The following is a 19,339-nucleotide window of genomic DNA, read 5'->3' on the forward strand; positions in this document are numbered from 1 at the left end:
ATATATATATATATATATATATATATATATATATATATATATATAAAACAAATAATCTCCATCCCTGAAATTCTAAACTTAAATCCCTTGCCTTCCTTATATAGCACTTATATTCAGAATTGTGTGGTACATTTCTGATATTACATATGAAGGGTTTTTTGTACATAAACTCTTGTTGCCTTAAACTCATGAGATTGTACTGGCACCCTAAAAACAAATCACACAATGTGTATCTATTTATGGCCTTATTAAAATATATCTTTCTGCTGTATGTAAAATTTCATTATAAAACAGCACACTGTTTTTTTTTGTGACTGTGCGTGTTTCTCTGTGGCATTTGTACTGGGTATGTTATGTCCCCAACATCAGACAATATGTAAGAAAAGCGTTAGTGTATCATTCTATCCATTAGTCATACTTCTGCACATACTATTACGGTAATTATTACTATTTAACAATATTCTTACTGCTGCTAGTGTTGTAAATAATCACAATATGAGCCAGACACCAGTTCACAACTAAGAAATATTTGTCATGTAGACTGCGTTCCTGTGTTTCCCAGATGTTTACTATTACTTGAAAGACCCTCCACCGGGTTTTCTACCCAGATTTGGCACCATCAACATGGCTGGCCTGCTTGGCATGTTCTTGGCACGAAAAGGTAACTCGATCCCCAGTCACTATATCACACACACTGTAGGCCTGCTGGGAACAGTTATTTTGTCATTTATTAGTGCATGGAAAATGATTACCGTATATAAAAACAAACCACAGGCAAATGTCGTCTCACAATGTTTAGCACATCAATCAACTTTCATTCACATTTTTCGATTCGCAATATGCCAGCTGATATACCTCCAGTTTTATTACTGATTTCACAACAGTACATTTTCAGTATCCCTTAGTTGCTGTGTAAAAGCTGGTTTTCCAAAAGAAATTTCATTTTCATTTAACAAAATCAAATGAATAAAAAAAATCTAAATTCTTAACTGTTTAGTATGATCTTCATTCAAACAGTCATAACCTGAACAATGTATTCAGGTTCTACATCCAGCCCTGCAGAATGTTAAACATCAATAATGATAACGATGTAACCATCTAATATTTCCTTTTGTACTATTGTAAAGTTTCCCAGCAGGAAATCTATGTAGTGATAATATGTAGTATTTCAATGTGTGTTTATGTTTAAAGTGTTATATTTTAGACTTATCTATTTTCATGCCACCCTGAATTTGGACGTGTGGAAATAACAATTTTTGGTTATTTAATAATTTTTTAAATAACACCCCTTTCATATAGATGGATAGACTGACAGATACTTTATTTAGACATTCACAATTATGTACCTAGGTGTTATATATGATACTCTTGAATTTACAGTTGATTACTTGAAGCACATGTAACACAAGTTTGATCCAGTCATAAGAGGCAGCTGTCACTGTTTACCAGCATTCGCAGACCACAGTTTGCCACTTCAATTGCAGTCCCCTGGCTGCTAAACCACAGGTAGAACACATTACAAACAAGTGACATTAAGTTTCTGTTTCAGTTTTGAATGAGTTCATTCCTAGTAAAGACACCTGTTCACTAAATCTAGTCAATGTCTGGCCTGTGTTCAAACTTGATTGGGAAGAGCGTCGTGAACCACCAACACGAGTCTAACCGGCGCCACTATGTCAGTCTAAATAAGCTAATAAGCCAGGGGTATGTGATCTTTCTAAATACAGCAGTCCAAGATGAAGTTGGGCGCCAGGATTTAGTCTGTGCCAAGTTAGATTGATTGCCATTCTTTATCGCAAACATTATTTAAGGCTCTCGTTTCAAGAGGATAGCCCTTCCGCTGGGCCTGATGAGTGCAGGAGCTTCCGTGTGCTATCCGTCCCAGACTGTGGCTGTGTTAAAGGTAACCAAACCTTTTCAAATGCTGACCTCTTGGTTATACAAAGTCATTATTTTCAGCGTTTAACACTACTATTGTCTTTTACCTCCCTAGGTGACGGGTAAGAAGGTGTATGCTGCAGGGCGGTGGAGCAGCGCCGCAGTGTCTTCGCTGCTCACCTACAAGTCCCAGGAGCCTGTTGCCAAAGAGATTGCTGCTGCACACCTGCAGGTTAACAGTCAGACTGAATTACTGAATAGATTTATTATGACCATTATGTATGGATGTAACCAGTTTGTTTCTGAAAGTACTGTTTTACTGTGTGACTAAAACCAAGACAATGGCTTAACCCACATATTGATAACTTTCCCTGTGAATCATTTCCGCCCTTCACTTTTTACTTGCTCAAAAAAGTCCCTTTTTACCTCTCAATAGGTTTAAGTACATTTCATTTCCTAGCACTTTGCCCTATTATGATGTAAAAGTTACAGTGCTCTTTGCACATCATATGTAGTCACTTGGAGTCACTTGTGATCTAGAACTTAAAGCTTTTACTGCTGTTAAACTCACTGTGCGTCACTGCGTAGTGTCAGCTAAATGCCTGAAATGTAAAATGCTAATGTAAGCGATTATTTTTTTTTCACCATAGTCAGTGTAATAAATCTAACCTATTAGAATTGAAATGTTCAATGAAATTGTAAAGCTTTATTGTGTTTTATAGATTAAATGTGTTACTTCTGTCACTGACAAGTTAAGTTTTAGTGTGATTAATCAAATTGTAAGATTCATAATAATTTTATATAGAATAATTTAAACAGTCTTACAGATTTAAAACAGATTTAAATCTTTCTTTTTATCCATATGTTGTTAGGCAGCTACAGTGCCAAACCCAGAGTCTGCGGTAGTGGAGGAGGCCTCAGAGCCCAGCTCAGTCCAGAGTGCTACAATCCCAGAGACAGAGGTGGAATTAGCTCTGTCTGTTCCTGTCTCTGATGAGCACATTGTCACTGTCATAACAGAGGAGGCGTCATCAGTAACACTCACAGAGATATCCCCCGACCAGACCCCTACAGAGACCATCGCAGGTATTATAGATATTGATCTCTGTCTGCTCCTTTCTCTGTCTCCATCTCTTTTGTTTCACACACAATAACACAAAGGCTTCTACTGATGATTTGCTGAATTTTTTCTCCTGTTTAGATCCAGTGGCACATTCAGTGCCTGCAGAGACTGAGACCACCACAACCTCAGGGGAAATACCTGCTCCTGTTGAAAGTGAGGAGCCCTCAGACACAAAAAATGCACAGGATGTCTCCCCTGACTCTAGTCCAGCCAAGCCGACGTTGAGCTTAGAACCGGAGATGGTAGAGGCTTCTCCAGTGGAGGTTACTCTGGTGGAGGCCGCTTCGCCAGTGGAGGCGGAGGCGGCTCCAGTCGAGGACGTTTCTTCCTCTGAAGAACCACCTGCTCCAAAGGCCTCAGATGAGGCAGCAGGTACTAGAAAGTGCACTAGTAATACTTACTTGGAAAACCACTGTTGGTACAGAAGTGGATTAACTGGGAATGGAACAGCTACTTAATTTATTGAAAGCTCCTAAGCACAATAATGATCCAGTAAATGTTTGTGAAAGCTATTCATACCTTTTTTGCGTTAGTTCTACAGTACACTGATTTGTTGTAAATGTTACTGTCAATATTACTATGAAGTCACAAAAGCTTCCATAAAGGTGGAAACGCATCAGTTGTGTTTTGACTTGTCCACAGTGCCAGTTGGTGAATCTGGTGTGCCCGAACCTGCTGTTCAACCTGAGTTAGCTGACCCACCCCAAGTTGCTGCTGTGGAGGAGACACTGACCCCGACACCTCCCCAACAGTCTGCAGCAGAAATCAGCAAAGGTACTGTGAACACTTGCACTCATACCGCTGCACTATTTGGTGAGTCAGGCAGTGACTTACCCATGCACACAGACATTAGATAAGCAGAGATTTGATAATGCTATTGTCAGTTTCTACCTAAATATATCTTGTGTCACAAGTCAGCCCTGAAATACATGACAAAACAATCAAGTACAGCTCAACAATAAACAAACAGCTGCAGTCCACTCACTTTCAGCCCTCAATATTCGATGTCTGACGTATGCAGGTGCATATTGGCACTCAGTATAACTGTGACATCTCATATTTCAGCCAAACACACACTACCATTGGTCTATGGAGAACCCATCCATATCTTCAACATTTCAACAGAGTGAATTAGTTGTGCAAGCCTTTTTGAATATATTAACATTGGATATGTGCAGTTTGAAAACCTTAGTGGTGTGTAGGACCCGCAGTTTGTAAACATGAAAGACAATCTTACGATAACAATGGATTATACATTGGAAAGGTAGTTACAGAATCTGTTTGCTCGAATAAACCCTAGTCTCCAAGAAAAACACCTACACAGAATTTTGTTAATTCTAGGAAGAGATGTGGTGTGTCTTTGTGCATGTTTGGGTCTCTGTGCTAGTTCGAATCCATGCCTATTGTACTGAACACTAGTTCACTAGTATTGTATGGTCACAGTAAGACTGATAGGACACTGCTGCTTTGACCCCTTGTACTCATTAGATTTGGCTGGTTCTAATTAGGGTTATCTTGTAATGTAATGGACCAGCTAAATCCCGTTTAACATATTATATTTCTGTGCTTTTGACTGAGCATGCATTTCTCTTGCTGCCCTCCAGGGGGCACTGGTTTCAAGCCAGACCCTGCTGTAATGGACTTCGGCCAGGCCAACCCCGAGGATGAAGACCTGTACAGCACACGCAGCTGAGACACCACAGCTGGCCACAGGAGAAGCCTCATTCCCACACTGCCATCTCGTATCTCATCCTGATTGACAAATGCTCTGTATCATCATGCTTTGTAAATAGGCCATTTTGCAAGCAAGCAGAGTCAGGAAGTCTTTCGTAAACATTTCCATTCTCATTTCTTTGGCACACATCATTTATTTTCCACAGAAAGAGGTCCAAGTATATTTGCATTGTAGCAGCAATGCAGTGAATTCCAGTACACAGAACTGAGTTGATTTGCGTAAAAGGACAGAAACATGGAGAGAAAAAAACACACCCACAACTTTCTTTTAATTCACAGATGGCAGTTTGTGAAATTTTCTCGCTGTATGTGTCATTTAACAATTACTGGCTTTTGTGCAACGGCTTTCACAGCCATGAGTGCATGGTGCTTTTATTTATTGTAATTTAGCACACTGCGTTGGTAAGGTGAAAATACTGCACGTGTGCTTGTAATGGTTACACGGTTGACTAGTGCTGTAATTTTGTTATATCAAAAATGGTCTTCAGTTGTTCAGAATCAAAAATAAATCTATATTTTCACAATTTCATGTTGCATCATGTCATCTACTAAATGTTTACTTGTCAGTATTAGTTGTGTTATTTATTGTAATTTCAGCACACACAGTTACAAGATACCGTAGTTTTAGTAGTGACACATTTGTCAGTTAAGCACATAACTGACACAATAATAGTTTTTTTTATAATCATCAAACCAAAAACAAACAACTCCAGAAATGAAGGACATTTTACTAATAAGAGTAGCTCTTAGGACATAATATAATGATCAGCTTAAAATGAGATGAACTTAATCTTCATTTGAAATAGCCTTTTCTTTTCAGGGAAACCATTAAACCCACTGGTTTCTGTACCTAATGGTAAGTGGAACTTAAATATGTACAAAGCAATTTAAGTTTTGGTCATATAAGGTTTTTCACTGTTATTTTCAATGATATATTTAGGTTTGCACCATACATCAACTGAGGATCTTTCCTTATACATAAGGAACAGTTTGTGCTCAGCATTATGAACATTAGACTTTAACCTATTTTGATAATATACATATAAATGAATCACGCAAAATAAAAATGTCATCTTAGTAATCCATGTCCTTCAAAAGGTCCCAGTGAACTGATCTTTCTTTTGAGCTGCTGTTCAGACATATTCAGATGACTTTGCCAATAATCTCACACTTATGGCTCACATCTGGAGGTTCCTGTCTCACGCCACGACTGGTGTAAACTTTAAACCTCCCAGAAATTATGAAATAGCTCGGTAATGAGCTGGGGTAAAATTTAAAGTACGGTATTGTATTGTACTGAAAGGTTGTAGACTTTATTAGTGACCAAAGCCACAAACCAATGTTTATTAAGTGTATATAACAAGAAATAAATGCATAATATTAAATCAAACAATTTAATAATTTTATGTGCCATGAACTGTCAACAACATTCATCGTCTCCAGAGATGAACCTTCCCTGCAGCATTGCCATGAGGTTATCATTTTTGCTTTTTAGTGAAATATCACATCATAACAACTATTGGAAAAATGACCATTTAATTTTGTTCAGATAATTATTAACAGTATATATAAACAGTATTATAACTAATTACATTTCAGTCAGCTTCAGCTGTAGGCTACTTAGTTTTTTGTGCTAATAAGCAAATGTTAGCATGCTAACACGCTAAACTAACAGGTAAGCACTATACCGGCTAAACAGCATTGTGAGCATGTTTACTGATGTTAGCGTGTTGCTCGAAGCACCACTGTGCCTATGCACACCCTCACAGAGCTGCTAGCCTGGCTATAGTCTGGTACAATTTACTCACTTAGTTGAACCAATTGTACCAAGTTGGAAACTTGCTCATAAAAATGTAAATGAGAACTGCTTCCTTGGTCAGTAAAGTACAAACTGTCCAACTGTTAGTAAATCTGATCCCAAGTGATACAGTCATCGTGGTTTCCAGAAACAAAAGTACAGCAATTATTATGTTGGGGAACTCTGGAAGTCTGGGAAACAATTGTGTGTATTAAACCTGGGATGTCATGTATACTTTAAAGCATTTTGGTGCCACATGTTTTTGTTTATTTGTGAGCACACAGTTTGTACCGAGGGACCAGGCTATCTGTTGACATCTTTATAGCTTCTTTACTGCTCCTCAGAGGAACCGGAGCTCCTTGGACCTCATAAACTCTGCATGAGGTTGACTCCCTAGGGAGTCTGTGTGTGTGTGGGTGTGTGTGCTGCTCACATATGTGTTTAAGAGGAAAAGCCTACAGTCTAGAGGAAGATGTCAGATCGATTAGACGTCAATACTTTCTCATCCTTCTTCCTGTTATACATGGAGACACTCACAAATATGGGAACCAGGCTTCCTGTGGCATTGGATATTCAGTTTGTGTGGATTGTTTGAGTTGAGGTGTCAGGGGGCCAATGTGACCGTGCTGTTTCTTAGACAAGCACTGCCAAATATTCTGATAAAAACTCATCCAGAAACAACTCTGTCCTGCAATCATTTCCCACCAACAGCATTAATGAAACCATATGGAACACATTGACTCATTCAAAGTAGAACAGAGCAGAGAGAGTGGGAATGCTGGAAATCTGTGCAATCTCTTCTTCTCACATGGACATCTTGTTGCTATAAAGTGAGGGCCAGTGTTCGAGGTTTCAGAGCCCCCCTGCAAGATTTGACGCTAATTATAGCCTCATCTCACCTCCCTCTAGGGTCCCCTATACATATGGGCCCCCTCCCTTACGGCATCCCACACAAGCACCAGCTATAATTATGTTCTGAGAACTAGTGTTAGACTGGACTCTGTCGTGTAGTCCAGAGCGCTCTCAGATTTTTTCCAGGAAGCTGGGCTCACAAGCCTGACCTCACACCTTTCACCCCCATGAGCCAGATTTTCCACAGAGGACTTTGTGAGGGTTATGGTTTGTGGTGGTTATCTTCCCAGGGTCTGGCCAGCAAGGGAGGCCCCCACTGTCAAATAAACACATAACACATTTATCAGCAAAAATATAAACATAATTATGTAAGCAGTTTAAGGGTGTTTGCTTATGCACATCTTGTGTGCACACATGTGTAAGAGAAACACTACTTTAATAACTCGTATGGGGCACCACCCTATTAACAGGGAAAACAAATAAAACAAATGAATTATTAATTAGATTATTAAATTGATCTCAGTATCCTAGAATTATTTTTGATAGATTGACCTTTGTCTTCTTACAGACACAGATAAAATGAGGACATTTCTTTATAGCTAAATGTATATTAACTGAATAAATTTATGGTTAATAAAAAACGTTATATGATGAAGAAAAACTAACAAAAACTGTGGTTTACCCTATTGTTCTAAGCGCTGGCAGAGATGAGATGTTCCCACTGGCTTTCCAGCGTTATGTGCAGGGCTGAGGCCACAGTGCAGTGACAGGGATAGCAGGTTATGCTCTCAGGTGACTCCTTGAGAACAGTCATCGAACGGATGAAGTGTCCTCGCTGATGCGGCTGTGTTGTTTCAGGACCGATGGCCGGTCTGGGCCAAGATGTTGCTGGCACAGTGTTTGGAGGGATGTAGGATTCAATGTTTATTCAATGCTTACCTTTGTTGTCTTAGAACACAGACGTTAAGTGGGCTTCTGTTGACTCTGATGTTGTGGCTTGTCGAATAAAATGTATCCACAGTAACTTCTTCAGCTATGCTTGAATAATTCTGTTGGCCAGATAAAAAAACATACAATAACATGGAATAACTCCTCAACCATCAGGCCTAGATGCATAGGTCAGAAGCTAAGGAATATTGTTGCTAGTAAACCTATTTATTTTGCTACTAAAGAGTAAATAGAGATGCAATAAAGGAAAATATGATATTTCCATGCTTGCCTGGTATAAAATCTATATTTTAATAGCAATATCACAATCAAAACCATCATCCTGTTGATTATAATGTAATTGAACATCTTCACCTGGAATACAACTGTAACTATAACTGTAAATTTGATGAAAAGAAACTTAATATACTTTCAGAAGTATACCAGGCGAATGTCCATGTTTTGGCCATATTTACTGTTTAGCCTACATGTTCACTTTTATTGGGAGTTATCTTCTAAACACTATTTCTGTCCATACAACCATGTTTCAAATAACATAAAGCTTCCAAAATATTGAAATATTGATAAAAACAGTGAACATTCCTATGATCAAAAGAACCCCCATGCTTTACTGGCCCACAACTTGAGAACAGAACATCCTACAAGGCTGTGGTCTCTTTTTCTTTGTATTGAGCAGACGAATCGGTTGATATATTGGATGTCTGTACGTTTTTGCCTACGGGTCGGCCAGCAGATCAAATGATAAAGAAGCGTCTGTTCCAAAGCAACACTTTTCTTCAGCTACAGTTTGAGGTGAAAAAGAATCCTAAGAGCTCAGATGGATTGCGCAATACCAAGATGGTGGCCCGCAGCTGTTTTTATACAAAAACAACAGCTGTTTTTAGATGAAAAACAGCGAAAATGGCAAAAGTAAGTCATATGTTGTACCTGTATATGTATATTGGTGCGTTTGTTGGTATTATCATCCAGCTAATAAGTCTGTGAGTTTTGTGACTTGAATGATATGAGTTACACAGCTGATCAGAGCTGGGGCCTGTACCACGAAGCAGGATTTGAGCTTATCAGGTATCTTCGGGGTTAACCCTGGGTTTTCAGTACCAGACGGTGGTTCACTTCTTACCCGGGTAGATCGCCATGGTAACTTAATGCAGCTAACCTGCTCTGGAGTAGGTTGTTCCAGAGAAGAGATGACTCCATGAAAACACCGCTACTGTCAACTCTCTTGGAAAATGACATCACCATCTGTAGGAGATCCCAGAGACTGTTTTCGTTTGATGCTTGATGTAGAGAAACATTTGTAGGCTATAGCGGTATCATCCTACAGAGACTGATTGAAAGCCTTGTAAGCTACCATTGTACAGGTTTTTACAGTAAGCCTACTTACTGCTTTGAAATGTGTTTTATATTTGCTCCCCAGTCCATTTCACACAGCGTGTCGCAGCCGTTAACATAAATGGGTTTCATTTTTCTTATGGTAGGCTGAATTTTATGAGCATATAGTTTGGTAGGGATATTGGAATTAAGTTTAATATTTATTTTAGGTTAGTAGCTTTCTTGTAGGCTATCACAGATACTGGTTATGTACCTCCCCACCTTTTGCGAAGTGGGTGCAGGTAATGAGGTGAGTTTTCTGTAGTCAAAATGTAGAGATTCAGAATTTCACCACTATTTGAGCACATTTTATGGCATTAATGGATTTTTCGTTTCATTGCTTTATGAAGTTAATTTTTGAGTGTGTTAAATTAATCTCATTTTTGCAGTGAGGAGAAGTTCTTAAAAGGACTCTTCTTTTAATGAGGACACGCCGACACACAGCCGAGCTATAAGGATAAGGCTGATATTTTCATAGACGCCATAAGAACACATCAAATCAACGTAGACTGTGCCCTGTTCATTCAGGCATTCACACTGTCGGCGATTTTCTGTCTCCCTGCAGTCAGCTGCAGCCGAGCTGCCATGTTGTATTTACTGCTTCGTTATAAGGGATTCTTTAACTCTAACCTGTTTTTCATTTACAGAGCACAACCATGTAACGTGTAATCAATGACAGCTTATAAACTACTGTAAGTCAACACCAAATCCAGTGACTAAATAAAACTGTAACATTGCACGATCAACAATAAACCTGTAGCCTGTTTTCACTTACAGAGCACAACAATGTAGCCTAATGTACAATTCGTCTACAAATAATCACATCTTATATAGAATCAGCTTTATTGCCAGGTATGTGTACACATACGAGGAATTTGACTCAGGATTGTACATTGCTCACGATGTGCTTATTCATACAACAATACAATAATAAAATCAGACACAGGCTACAGTATAGAGAACACATATGTACACACTATCAACAAAAACAATATAGACATATTGAGACATGCAATGAGCAGAGTGCAAAGGATGCAGGAGTAAAATTATTATCATTATTATTATAATTATGTAGGCTACATGTCGGAGGTGGATGTGATATACAGGTGCACATAGACATACATGCATACATGTACACATGTACACAGAGTGATGGAGCAAAGGATGCTGGATTAAATATATTATGTGCAGGCGTTGTACTTGAGCTAGGTGGATTTGGTATATACAGTATATACAATATGACAGTACAATATGAACAGCTGTGAAACAGAGAATGATGAATAAACAATAAGTGGTAACCAGTAACAGGTGGCTGATTAGAGGCAGAATTACTGGGTTATGGGGATATTGCACAGGAATTGTTCCTGACACTGTGAGTCAGTCGTATAAACCACTGAAAGTCAACACACACCCCAGACTCTTAAATCAGAGCAACATTATAGCCTAACTAAAACTGTAACGTTACATGATCAACAATAAACCTGTAACCTGTTTGCAGCCACCGTTAATAATTAACGTGATGGCAGCCAGCGGGACGGCAAGCAAACAAACGCTCATTCATCTTTTCATAACACAGTCGGACCTAACCTCCGGTAGGTCGTAGCTGAAGCAAGAAACAAGCTAATGTTAGATGGCCAATGCTCAGGTTACTAACCTATTTTGCGTTCAGCGCTTCTTTGTTTGGGTCTTGTTGTATGAAGTTTTAAAGGCAAAGTTTATGATGAATGGCGGAGCAGCTGCCGGTGTTTGTTGTCTCACGTCTGGCCGTGCGCAGCAGATACTACGTGTTACTTAGGCAGGTTATAGGTAACAGAGGGAGGGGAATAACAGCAAGTTCATCATACGTTTCCTAAAAATAAACATTGTTCACGAGTCCCGCACATCGAGTCCGAGTCGAGTCTCAAGTCACTGTGTGTGCGACTTAAGTTGCACTCGAGTCCCCATCTCTGGCCCCTGGAGCTGAGCTTTGTTTAGAGTGGTCGGACAATGGTGTAGGATGAATAAGAGAAAGCTGGATGGCAATAACTGCAGCCATGTACAGTGTTCACAGAGCGATTTATGTAGTGATATAAGATCATTTATCATGCTTCGTGTTTGATGTGTGTTTGGTATGGATAAAAACAGTTGGTTTGAGATTCTAGCTGAGCCTCCTAGTTTCACGGAGGTGTGTAGCATGGATAGAGTGACAAAATACTAGGATCAGTCATGGATTTCTCATTTGCATTTTGCACAAAAATTGATCATCCTCCCCGGTACTGGGTAAGTCCGTGCTAGACCCTTGGTCACTGTTGTTGTTTATAGCCCCCCTCAAGCCAAACCCTACATTTATCTCAGATTTTTGTTCAAATTTCTAATTCAACTCTGTGCCATTTCATCATCTGTTCTGCTACTGGATGATTTCATGACGCACTCCTCTCCCTTGACAAAACTGCCGCCATGAAAACCAAACTTGTCTCCTTCACACACTTGGTACACCAATCAATCACCTCAAAGCCAAGGGCCGTCGACTGGAACGTCTTTCAAAAAGAACCGGTCTCACTGTCCACTTGGATGCTTACAAACTTTACCAACAACAATACAAAGATGCCCTCAACAGAGCGTGCTCCTTCCACTACTCCTTCATCATCCAATCTGACTGCTGACAACCCCAAAACACTTTTCTCTACCATCAACAAACTCCTCAAACCCAATGACATCTCTAACTCCTTCACCACTCATCTTTTTTTCCTAACCAAAATACACAATCAGCCGCCTGCTACTCTTTCACCACCCTACCCAACCCTCAACCCAGCCTCCCACTATTTCTAAGCCACTCACTCACATCCTTCAGCGAAATATCTGAAACCGACCTATCCACCACAGTTGGCAGCATGAAGTCCTCAACCTGTGCTCTTGACCTTCTCCCCTCCTTTCTAGTCAGGGCTTGCTTCCCTACACAGGGCTTGCTTTGCTACACTTTCCCACCAACCAAGCTTGCTGCTGTAACCCCCATATTAAAAAAACCTGGACTTCACCCTGACACCCTCAACAACTACCGGGACATCTCCAGTCTCTATTTTCTATCCAAAGTCCTTGACCAAGTTGTCACTGCTCAATTTAAAACTCAAATAACCTCTATGAACCTTTCAAATCAGGCTTCCGTTCCAAATACAGTACAGAATCTGCCCTACAGAAACATACTTCTCTCTGCTGATTCTGGGTTCCTCACCTTCCTCATCCTCCTTGATTCAGTGCCGCCTTTGACACCATCAACCAACCCTCTCCTGGCTCAACTCATACCTGTCAGATACCAGTACATCTCCGTAAACAACTGCAAATTGTATTTCTACAATTTCTATTTCTAATAGGCGAGAAAGTGTCTGACAACAAACTCCTGTTGTGTACTACATATATGAAAGGACAACTGGTATCTGTTTGGATATTACGGCTAGAGTGACAGCGGAGCCTTCAAACTGGATTACCTGTGTATAGTGCTTGAAGTGGACCGGTACCCTACTCATTGGTATGCAGTATTACATTTTGCTCTTTGGGGTACCGGGACTTTTTGTTGCGTACCGGCACTTCTCACAAGCTGCTGCTACTCTTCGCTGCCCTCTCCATATCAACTTCTGTTGGCACTATGTGACGCTCAGCTGTTCCTGTTCTTACCTACCTGCTAATTTCTGTCGGCGGAGACAGACGAGGAAGAAGCTTTCATGCTGCCATGTGCATAAAGTAGCTTGTCGCTTTTCGTGAACTGACCAATCACAGTCGATATGGTGTGGGACATTAAAAAAAAAAGTTGATGCACTACATCAAATCTTTTGAACGTGTTTTTCTGCATGAATGGTTATGATTATTGATAAGTTATCAAATTAGAGACTAACCTCTGTGTGGAGCAGTTTTCTTGCACAATAATTGAATGAATAAACCCCCCCCCACAAAAATGAAACTACTATTTTTTGCAACTGGAATTAATATTATAGTAGTGGTAAGCTTTATAGTATGATCTGAAATTATAATAAACACACTAACATTAACCCTAATCAAAGCTTAACCACAGGGTTGTCAAATCAAAGTTTTATTTGCGAAACAGTTGAATTTTAACTAATAAGCTGTTTAAATGTTACAAATACTGTATAAACTATAGATTAGGCAGACTATCCAAATACAGGTGCTGGTCATATAATTAGAATATCATCAAAAAGTTGATTTATTTCAGTAATTCCATTCAAAAAGTGAAACTTGGATATTATATTCATTCATTACACACAGACTGATACATTATATTTCAAATGTTTATTTCATTTAATTGTGATGATTAAAACTGACAACTAATGAAATTCCCAAATTCAGTATCTCCGAAAATTAGAATATTACTTCCAAAAAAGGATTTTTAGAAATGTTGGCCACCTGAAAAGTATGAACATGAAAAGTATGAGCATGTACAGTACTCAATACTTAGCTGGGGCTCCTTTTGCCGGAAATACTGCAGCAATGCGGCGTGGCATGGAGCCAATCATTCTGTGGCACTGCTCAGGTGTTATGAGAACCCAGGTTGCTCTGATAGTGGCCTTCAGCTCTTCTGCATTGTTGGGTCTGGCATATCGCATCTTCCTCTTCACAATACGCCATAGATTTTCTATAGGGTTAAGGTCAGGCAAGTTTGCTGGCCAAATAAGAACAGGGATACCATGGTCCTTAAACCAGGTACTGGTAGCTTTGGCACTGTGTGCATGTGCCAAGTCCTGTTGGAAAATGAAATCTGCATCTCCATAAAGTTGGTCAGCAGCAGGAAGCATGAAGTGCTCTAAAACTTCCTGGTAGACAGCTGCGTTGACCTTGGACCTCAGAAAACACAGTGGACCAACACCAGCAGATGACATGGCACCCCAAACCATCACTGACTGTGGAAACTTTACACTGGACTTCAAGCAACGTGGATTCTGTGCCTCTCCTCTCTTCCTCCAGACTCTGGGACCTTGATTTCCAAAGGAAATGCAATATTTACTTTCATCAGAGAACATAACTTTGGACCACTCAACAGCAGTCCAGTCCTTTTTGTCTTTAGCCCAGGCGAGACGCTTCTGACGCTGTGTCTTGTTCAAGAGTGGCTTGACACAAGGAATGCGACAGCTGAAACCCACGTCTTGCATACGTTTGTGCGTGGTGGTTCTTGAAGCACTGACTCCAGCTGCAGTCCACTCTTTGTGAATCTCCCCCACATTTTTGAATGGGTTTTGTTTCACAATCCTCTCCAGGGTGCGGTTATCCCTATTGCTTGTACACTTTTTTCTACCACATCTTTTCCTTCCCTTCGCCTCTCTATTAATGTGCTTCAACACAGAGCTGTACGAACAGCCAGCCTTTTCGCAATGACCTTTTGTGTCTTGCCCTCCTTGTGCAAGGTGTCAATGGTAGTCTTTTGGACAGCTGTCTAGTCAGCAGTGTTCCCCATGATTGTGTAGCCTACAGAACTAGACTGAGAGACCATTTAAAGGCCTTTGCAGGTGTTTTGAGTTAATTAGCTGATTAGAGTGTGGCACCAGGTGTCTTCAATATTGAACCTTTTCACAATATTCAAATTTTCTGAGATACTGATTTTGGGGTTTTCATTAGTTGTCAGTTATAATCATCAAAATTAAAAGGAATGAACACTTGAAATATATCAGTCTGTGTGGAATGAATGTATACATTATACAAGTTTCACTTTTTGAATTGAATTACTGAAATAAATCAACTTTTTGATGATATTCTAATTATATGACCAGCACCTGTAAAGTGTAACCTGTAAACATAATCAAATGGCCAGAAATAACAAGAAAATGCATAGAAACGGTCATAAGGTAAATCATTGCCTTTTCATGTACCGATCATGCTTACTCTCCCTGAGTAAACCCTGTCATCCTGTATGTCCTTCCTCTTGGACAGATCGTCATGTCCGTTTCCACCGCTATGCCGATGACACTCAACTTTATCTCTCCTGAAATACTTACCATTATTATTATTGCTAGCAAACAATGCTAGTGTTATGACTTAAAGATCTGACCATATATTGGGGGCACATAAATCGTGAGCTTTGGAATTTACATTGTGTAACTGACTCAGAGTTGTACTGCACAGTCCTGACTCGAACCGGTGACATCGGGTACAGGAGGCTGACACACTAACAAGGAGGCTAAAACCTATGGGCCCTAGCATCGGTCACTAGTGCATCTCTTAAGGTGTCAGGAAGTGAGGTTTACCTTGGTGTTTAGAAGTTGGAGGTTGGAGCTGGGAATGCCGTCACACCTGAGTTGACGGTGTTCCAGTTACAAGTTGGAAAACCTAGCTTGGTCAGTTTACAACTAGCCAGGTTAGCTACTATTACGCCGGTTCATACAGAAGTTCTAATAAACGGTATAAACTACAGCTTTCACTAACTATTCATACTCAGAGCAGCTATCTTGGATCACAAAGTTGGGGTAGTACAGTTCTCCCGGCGTTCCCTTTGAAATTTCCGAATTTAAACTTGAAAAAATTTCCGACTTCCCATGTCAAATGGAACACACCATTACTTACTGCACTGGCTACCGTTACACTCACCCGCCTCGGTACATTCTTGTCTTTAAATTGATTACTGCTAAAATAAACCAAAGCATCATTTTATTGTCTTTACATTTTGCTGTGACTTTGTTATCTTGACAAAGCATATTTTCTCAGGGATGGAAAGTTCATGTCTATTCTGCCAAGTTTGCAAATTGACGCCTTTCAATATTAGGGAAGAGAGAAATCAGTTTGCAGATCTGGAGGAGTCTCAGGAAAAGGTTTATTCAACCCCCCCACCATGGAATTCCACAGAGTCAACGATGCTGCAGTGTGTTTGAGACATTCACCCCCCCCCCCTTCTCACTGCACATGTCATTTGATCATCTTTTCTCATGCCTGTAGATAAAATCAGATGTTGGCAGTTCATTCTGTTTAACAGAAACATACCGCACATAAAAGTTCTAAATTTGCAAGAATAAGACTCTGATATTCTTTAAGATTAAAAACTTGTGTGAGTTCCTTTCATTTCTTAATTATACAAAAGAGTTAGTGCAGACACAAGAAAAGAGGTGGAGCTTTCAGACAATTAGGCAGATATGAGGGACTGCAACAAAGCCAGTTAAAAGCATATGTCACATCTAAGTCATTTCCGTCCACAGGTCTTCCCCCGATTTCTCATGCTTTTGGTCTTGCTTTATGTGATGGCTGTTAATATTTGCATACCCTGCTTTTAATAGAGTACAGAACCTTTAATAACACAAGACTTTTCTCATGAATTTGTAACTTTATAATCCCTGGGAATATTTGAGAAACTTAGTGAACATTGAGTTTTTAAAAGTGACGTACAATACATAACATACATATTTTAACCCCAACTACTATCTTTTTCTAAACCTAACCACGTAGTTTTGTTACCTAAACCTAACCAAATTGCGACTATTTCACAACATTACTTCCAGTCTAGTAGTCTGTTTCTGGACTGATACTTTCCTGTCATATATGTCATTTTGGGGAACAAGCAGTCATTCATTTGGGGGAATGTTTATTTATGTCATTCAATGTCTTCCAATTTTGTTGTTTTGATTTGAGGACATCTTGTTGTTGTTTTTTTTTATGTATAATGGCCCTAATACACTGTCGTAGATTACTGATTTACTTTGATCTACTTTTTGTATAACATTCTGGTTGCAGCAACAGCCACAGACAATAATTGTGCGTGTGTGTATATATGTATATATATATATACACACACACAAATAACAGAGTGAAAATTAATGAGTGCAGAGGAAATGAATCAAACTTTTGACAAACTGCAGTAGCAAAAAAATTAAGTGTCATACTTTTAATCTAGAAAAAAAAATAACAGACTGAAAATATAATTGGCTTGGAGATGGATGTCCAGTTTTCCTTATCTGCTGCCTGTACAGACACTGCCTGTAACAACATCCCTGACACAGACACACACTCCCACTCATTCTCAAACTGTTAATCACTCTTTTTCTCAATTTGTGCATCTAACACTCGCCCCGGGGCAGATTTTGAATTTGCTAGCAGAATTAACACTAACATGTTTTTACATGCCATGAATGCCAGAAAAAGTCCCACATGTGTCAAAACATACAAGCCAACCGAATTGATTGTCTGAAGATAGGATAAAGTCAGACTGGCCCTCCAAATGTTAACAAAGGTGAAAGAAAACAAGAGCTGTTCTGAGATGAAGCAAGTGAGAGTCAGATCGACTGAATGTGTAGTAGATGAATGAATGAAATGTTTTCACTGTATCAAGGAGGATTGTACCTGTAGCAGTGGTGGAAGAAGTAGTCAACTCCTTTACTTAAATAAAAGTAGTAATAACACAGTGTAAACATACTACTTTGTGCATAGAGTACACTAACATACAGTAGGCATAAGGTTTACCATGTTCACTATCTTAGCTAATCATGTTAGCATGGTAAATAGTAACAGCACAACAGCTGAGGGTTGGACTACTTTAAATTCTGACCTGATGATGGCGCTAAAGCAGTGGATTGACAGACAGATGGCATTGCTGCTAACATGGCTAAAGTTGAAGTAACTGAAGTACTAAAAGTAGCCGATAGAAGTATTATCATCAAAATGCACATAATGTATTAAAGGTAAAAGCATATCATTGTGCCGAATACCCTTCTGCAGATTATTATATTAATGTGTATATTAAATTATTGGATTACTTTTCCTGATGCATGCACATATAAGAAGGATTTTAATGTTGTAGCTGGTGGCGGTGACTACTGTTTGGCAGTTGGGTGGGTGCATCATGTTTTATAAACTTATCATGTGTTTTGTATGTTTAATGTTAGTGTGCAAGATTTCTAGGGGGAGGGGTAGTGCAAGATAACTGGCGATGGCGCAATGGATAAGACACATGGCTTTGGTGTGAGAGACCTGGGTTCAGTTCCCCACTGTGATACATCCACCCTACATGTGTCCCTGGGCAAGGCCCTTAACCCGTAGTTGCTCCAGAGGCGTGCAACCTCTGATATAGCAATTGTAAGTCGCTTTGGATAAAAGTGTCAGCTAAATGAATAAATGTAAGTGTAACTAGTAGGCCTAACTATAGCTGTGACTACTTTCCAGCAACAACTGGTGGGAGGCAGACATAGTTCTGTTTTTTTCTGTCATCTTCTATTTCTTTTGGCTGGCTTGACACCATAAATTTCAGTTTTTAGTTGTTGCATGTCATGACTAAAGGCCGTTGGCTTCTCTGTGTGTGTGTGTGTGAGAGAGAGAGAGAGAGAGAGAGAGAGAGAGAGAGAACAACTGTGCATACCCAACATGCCAGTGGATGAACACTGCATTATGAAGTTTCCGTTTTGGAATGCACAACTATCCCATTTTAACAGTTCTGCTGCGGCAACAACCAAGCTCATTTGCAGCCTTCCAGAATCTGCTGCTTACTGTCTCGCCTTCATCCGTCATCCTCACCATCAGCTTTCCCACGGCCATTAGATCATGTCACATCCTGATAGATACTCAATGGAGCAGAATGCGCACACACACACACACACACACACACACACACAGCGGAAACATGTAAACAGAGGCAAGCACATTGCGTTGATGCTTGTGTGTCAGGCAGAGACTGAATA

General features: G+C 39.7%; 2 protein-coding genes and 1 long non-coding RNA gene across 3 annotated transcripts in view; 2 read left to right on the forward strand and 1 right to left on the reverse strand.

The window, feature by feature from the left end:
* The first annotated feature begins 540 nt into the window (after positions 1-540).
* LOC123958369 (fibrous sheath CABYR-binding protein-like) lies at positions 541-5,264 on the forward strand. Its single transcript, XM_046031695.1, has 7 exons — positions 541-661; positions 1,812-1,903; positions 1,994-2,110; positions 2,751-2,964; positions 3,080-3,373; positions 3,644-3,775; positions 4,606-5,264. Exons 1-7 carry the CDS (start codon positions 625-627, stop codon positions 4,692-4,694), a joined length of 975 nt encoding a protein of 324 aa, XP_045887651.1. The 5' UTR covers positions 541-624; the 3' UTR covers positions 4,695-5,264.
* Positions 5,265-6,229: 965 nt separating this feature from the next.
* Positions 6,230-9,395, reverse strand: LOC123958359. Its single transcript, XR_006822039.1, has 3 exons — positions 9,261-9,395; positions 8,068-8,434; positions 6,230-7,701 (listed from the first exon to the last, which is right to left on the reverse strand). It is a non-coding gene; the product is annotated as an uncharacterized LOC123958359 (long non-coding RNA).
* The window catches only part of LOC123958358 (type-2 angiotensin II receptor-like), a 15,547-nt gene continuing 5,292 nt past the window's right edge, over positions 9,085-19,339 (forward strand). The window contains exon 1 of the mRNA XM_046031685.1: positions 9,085-9,242. The gene's annotated coding sequence lies outside the window, so the exon portion shown is untranslated. The remainder of the gene's footprint in view (positions 9,243-19,339) is intronic.

Source organism: Micropterus dolomieu, linkage group LG19 (assembly GCF_021292245.1).
Source record: "Micropterus dolomieu isolate WLL.071019.BEF.003 ecotype Adirondacks linkage group LG19, ASM2129224v1, whole genome shotgun sequence".
Classification (NCBI taxonomy): domain Eukaryota; kingdom Metazoa; phylum Chordata; class Actinopteri; order Centrarchiformes; family Centrarchidae; genus Micropterus; species Micropterus dolomieu.

What these genes read in the sequence shown, in the direction of transcription:
- LOC123958369 (XM_046031695.1), top strand. Translation starts at nt 625, where the DNA reads ATGGCTGGCCTGCTTGGCATGTTCTTGGCACGAAAAG. An exon ending in CCCTACAGAGACCATCGCAG is followed by an intron (nt 2,965 to 3,079) that starts GTATTATAGATA and finishes TCTCCTGTTTAG; the next exon opens with ATCCAGTGGCACATTCAGTG. An exon ending in TGCAGCAGAAATCAGCAAAG is followed by an intron (nt 3,776 to 4,605) that starts GTACTGTGAACA and finishes GCTGCCCTCCAG; the next exon opens with GGGGCACTGGTTTCAAGCCA.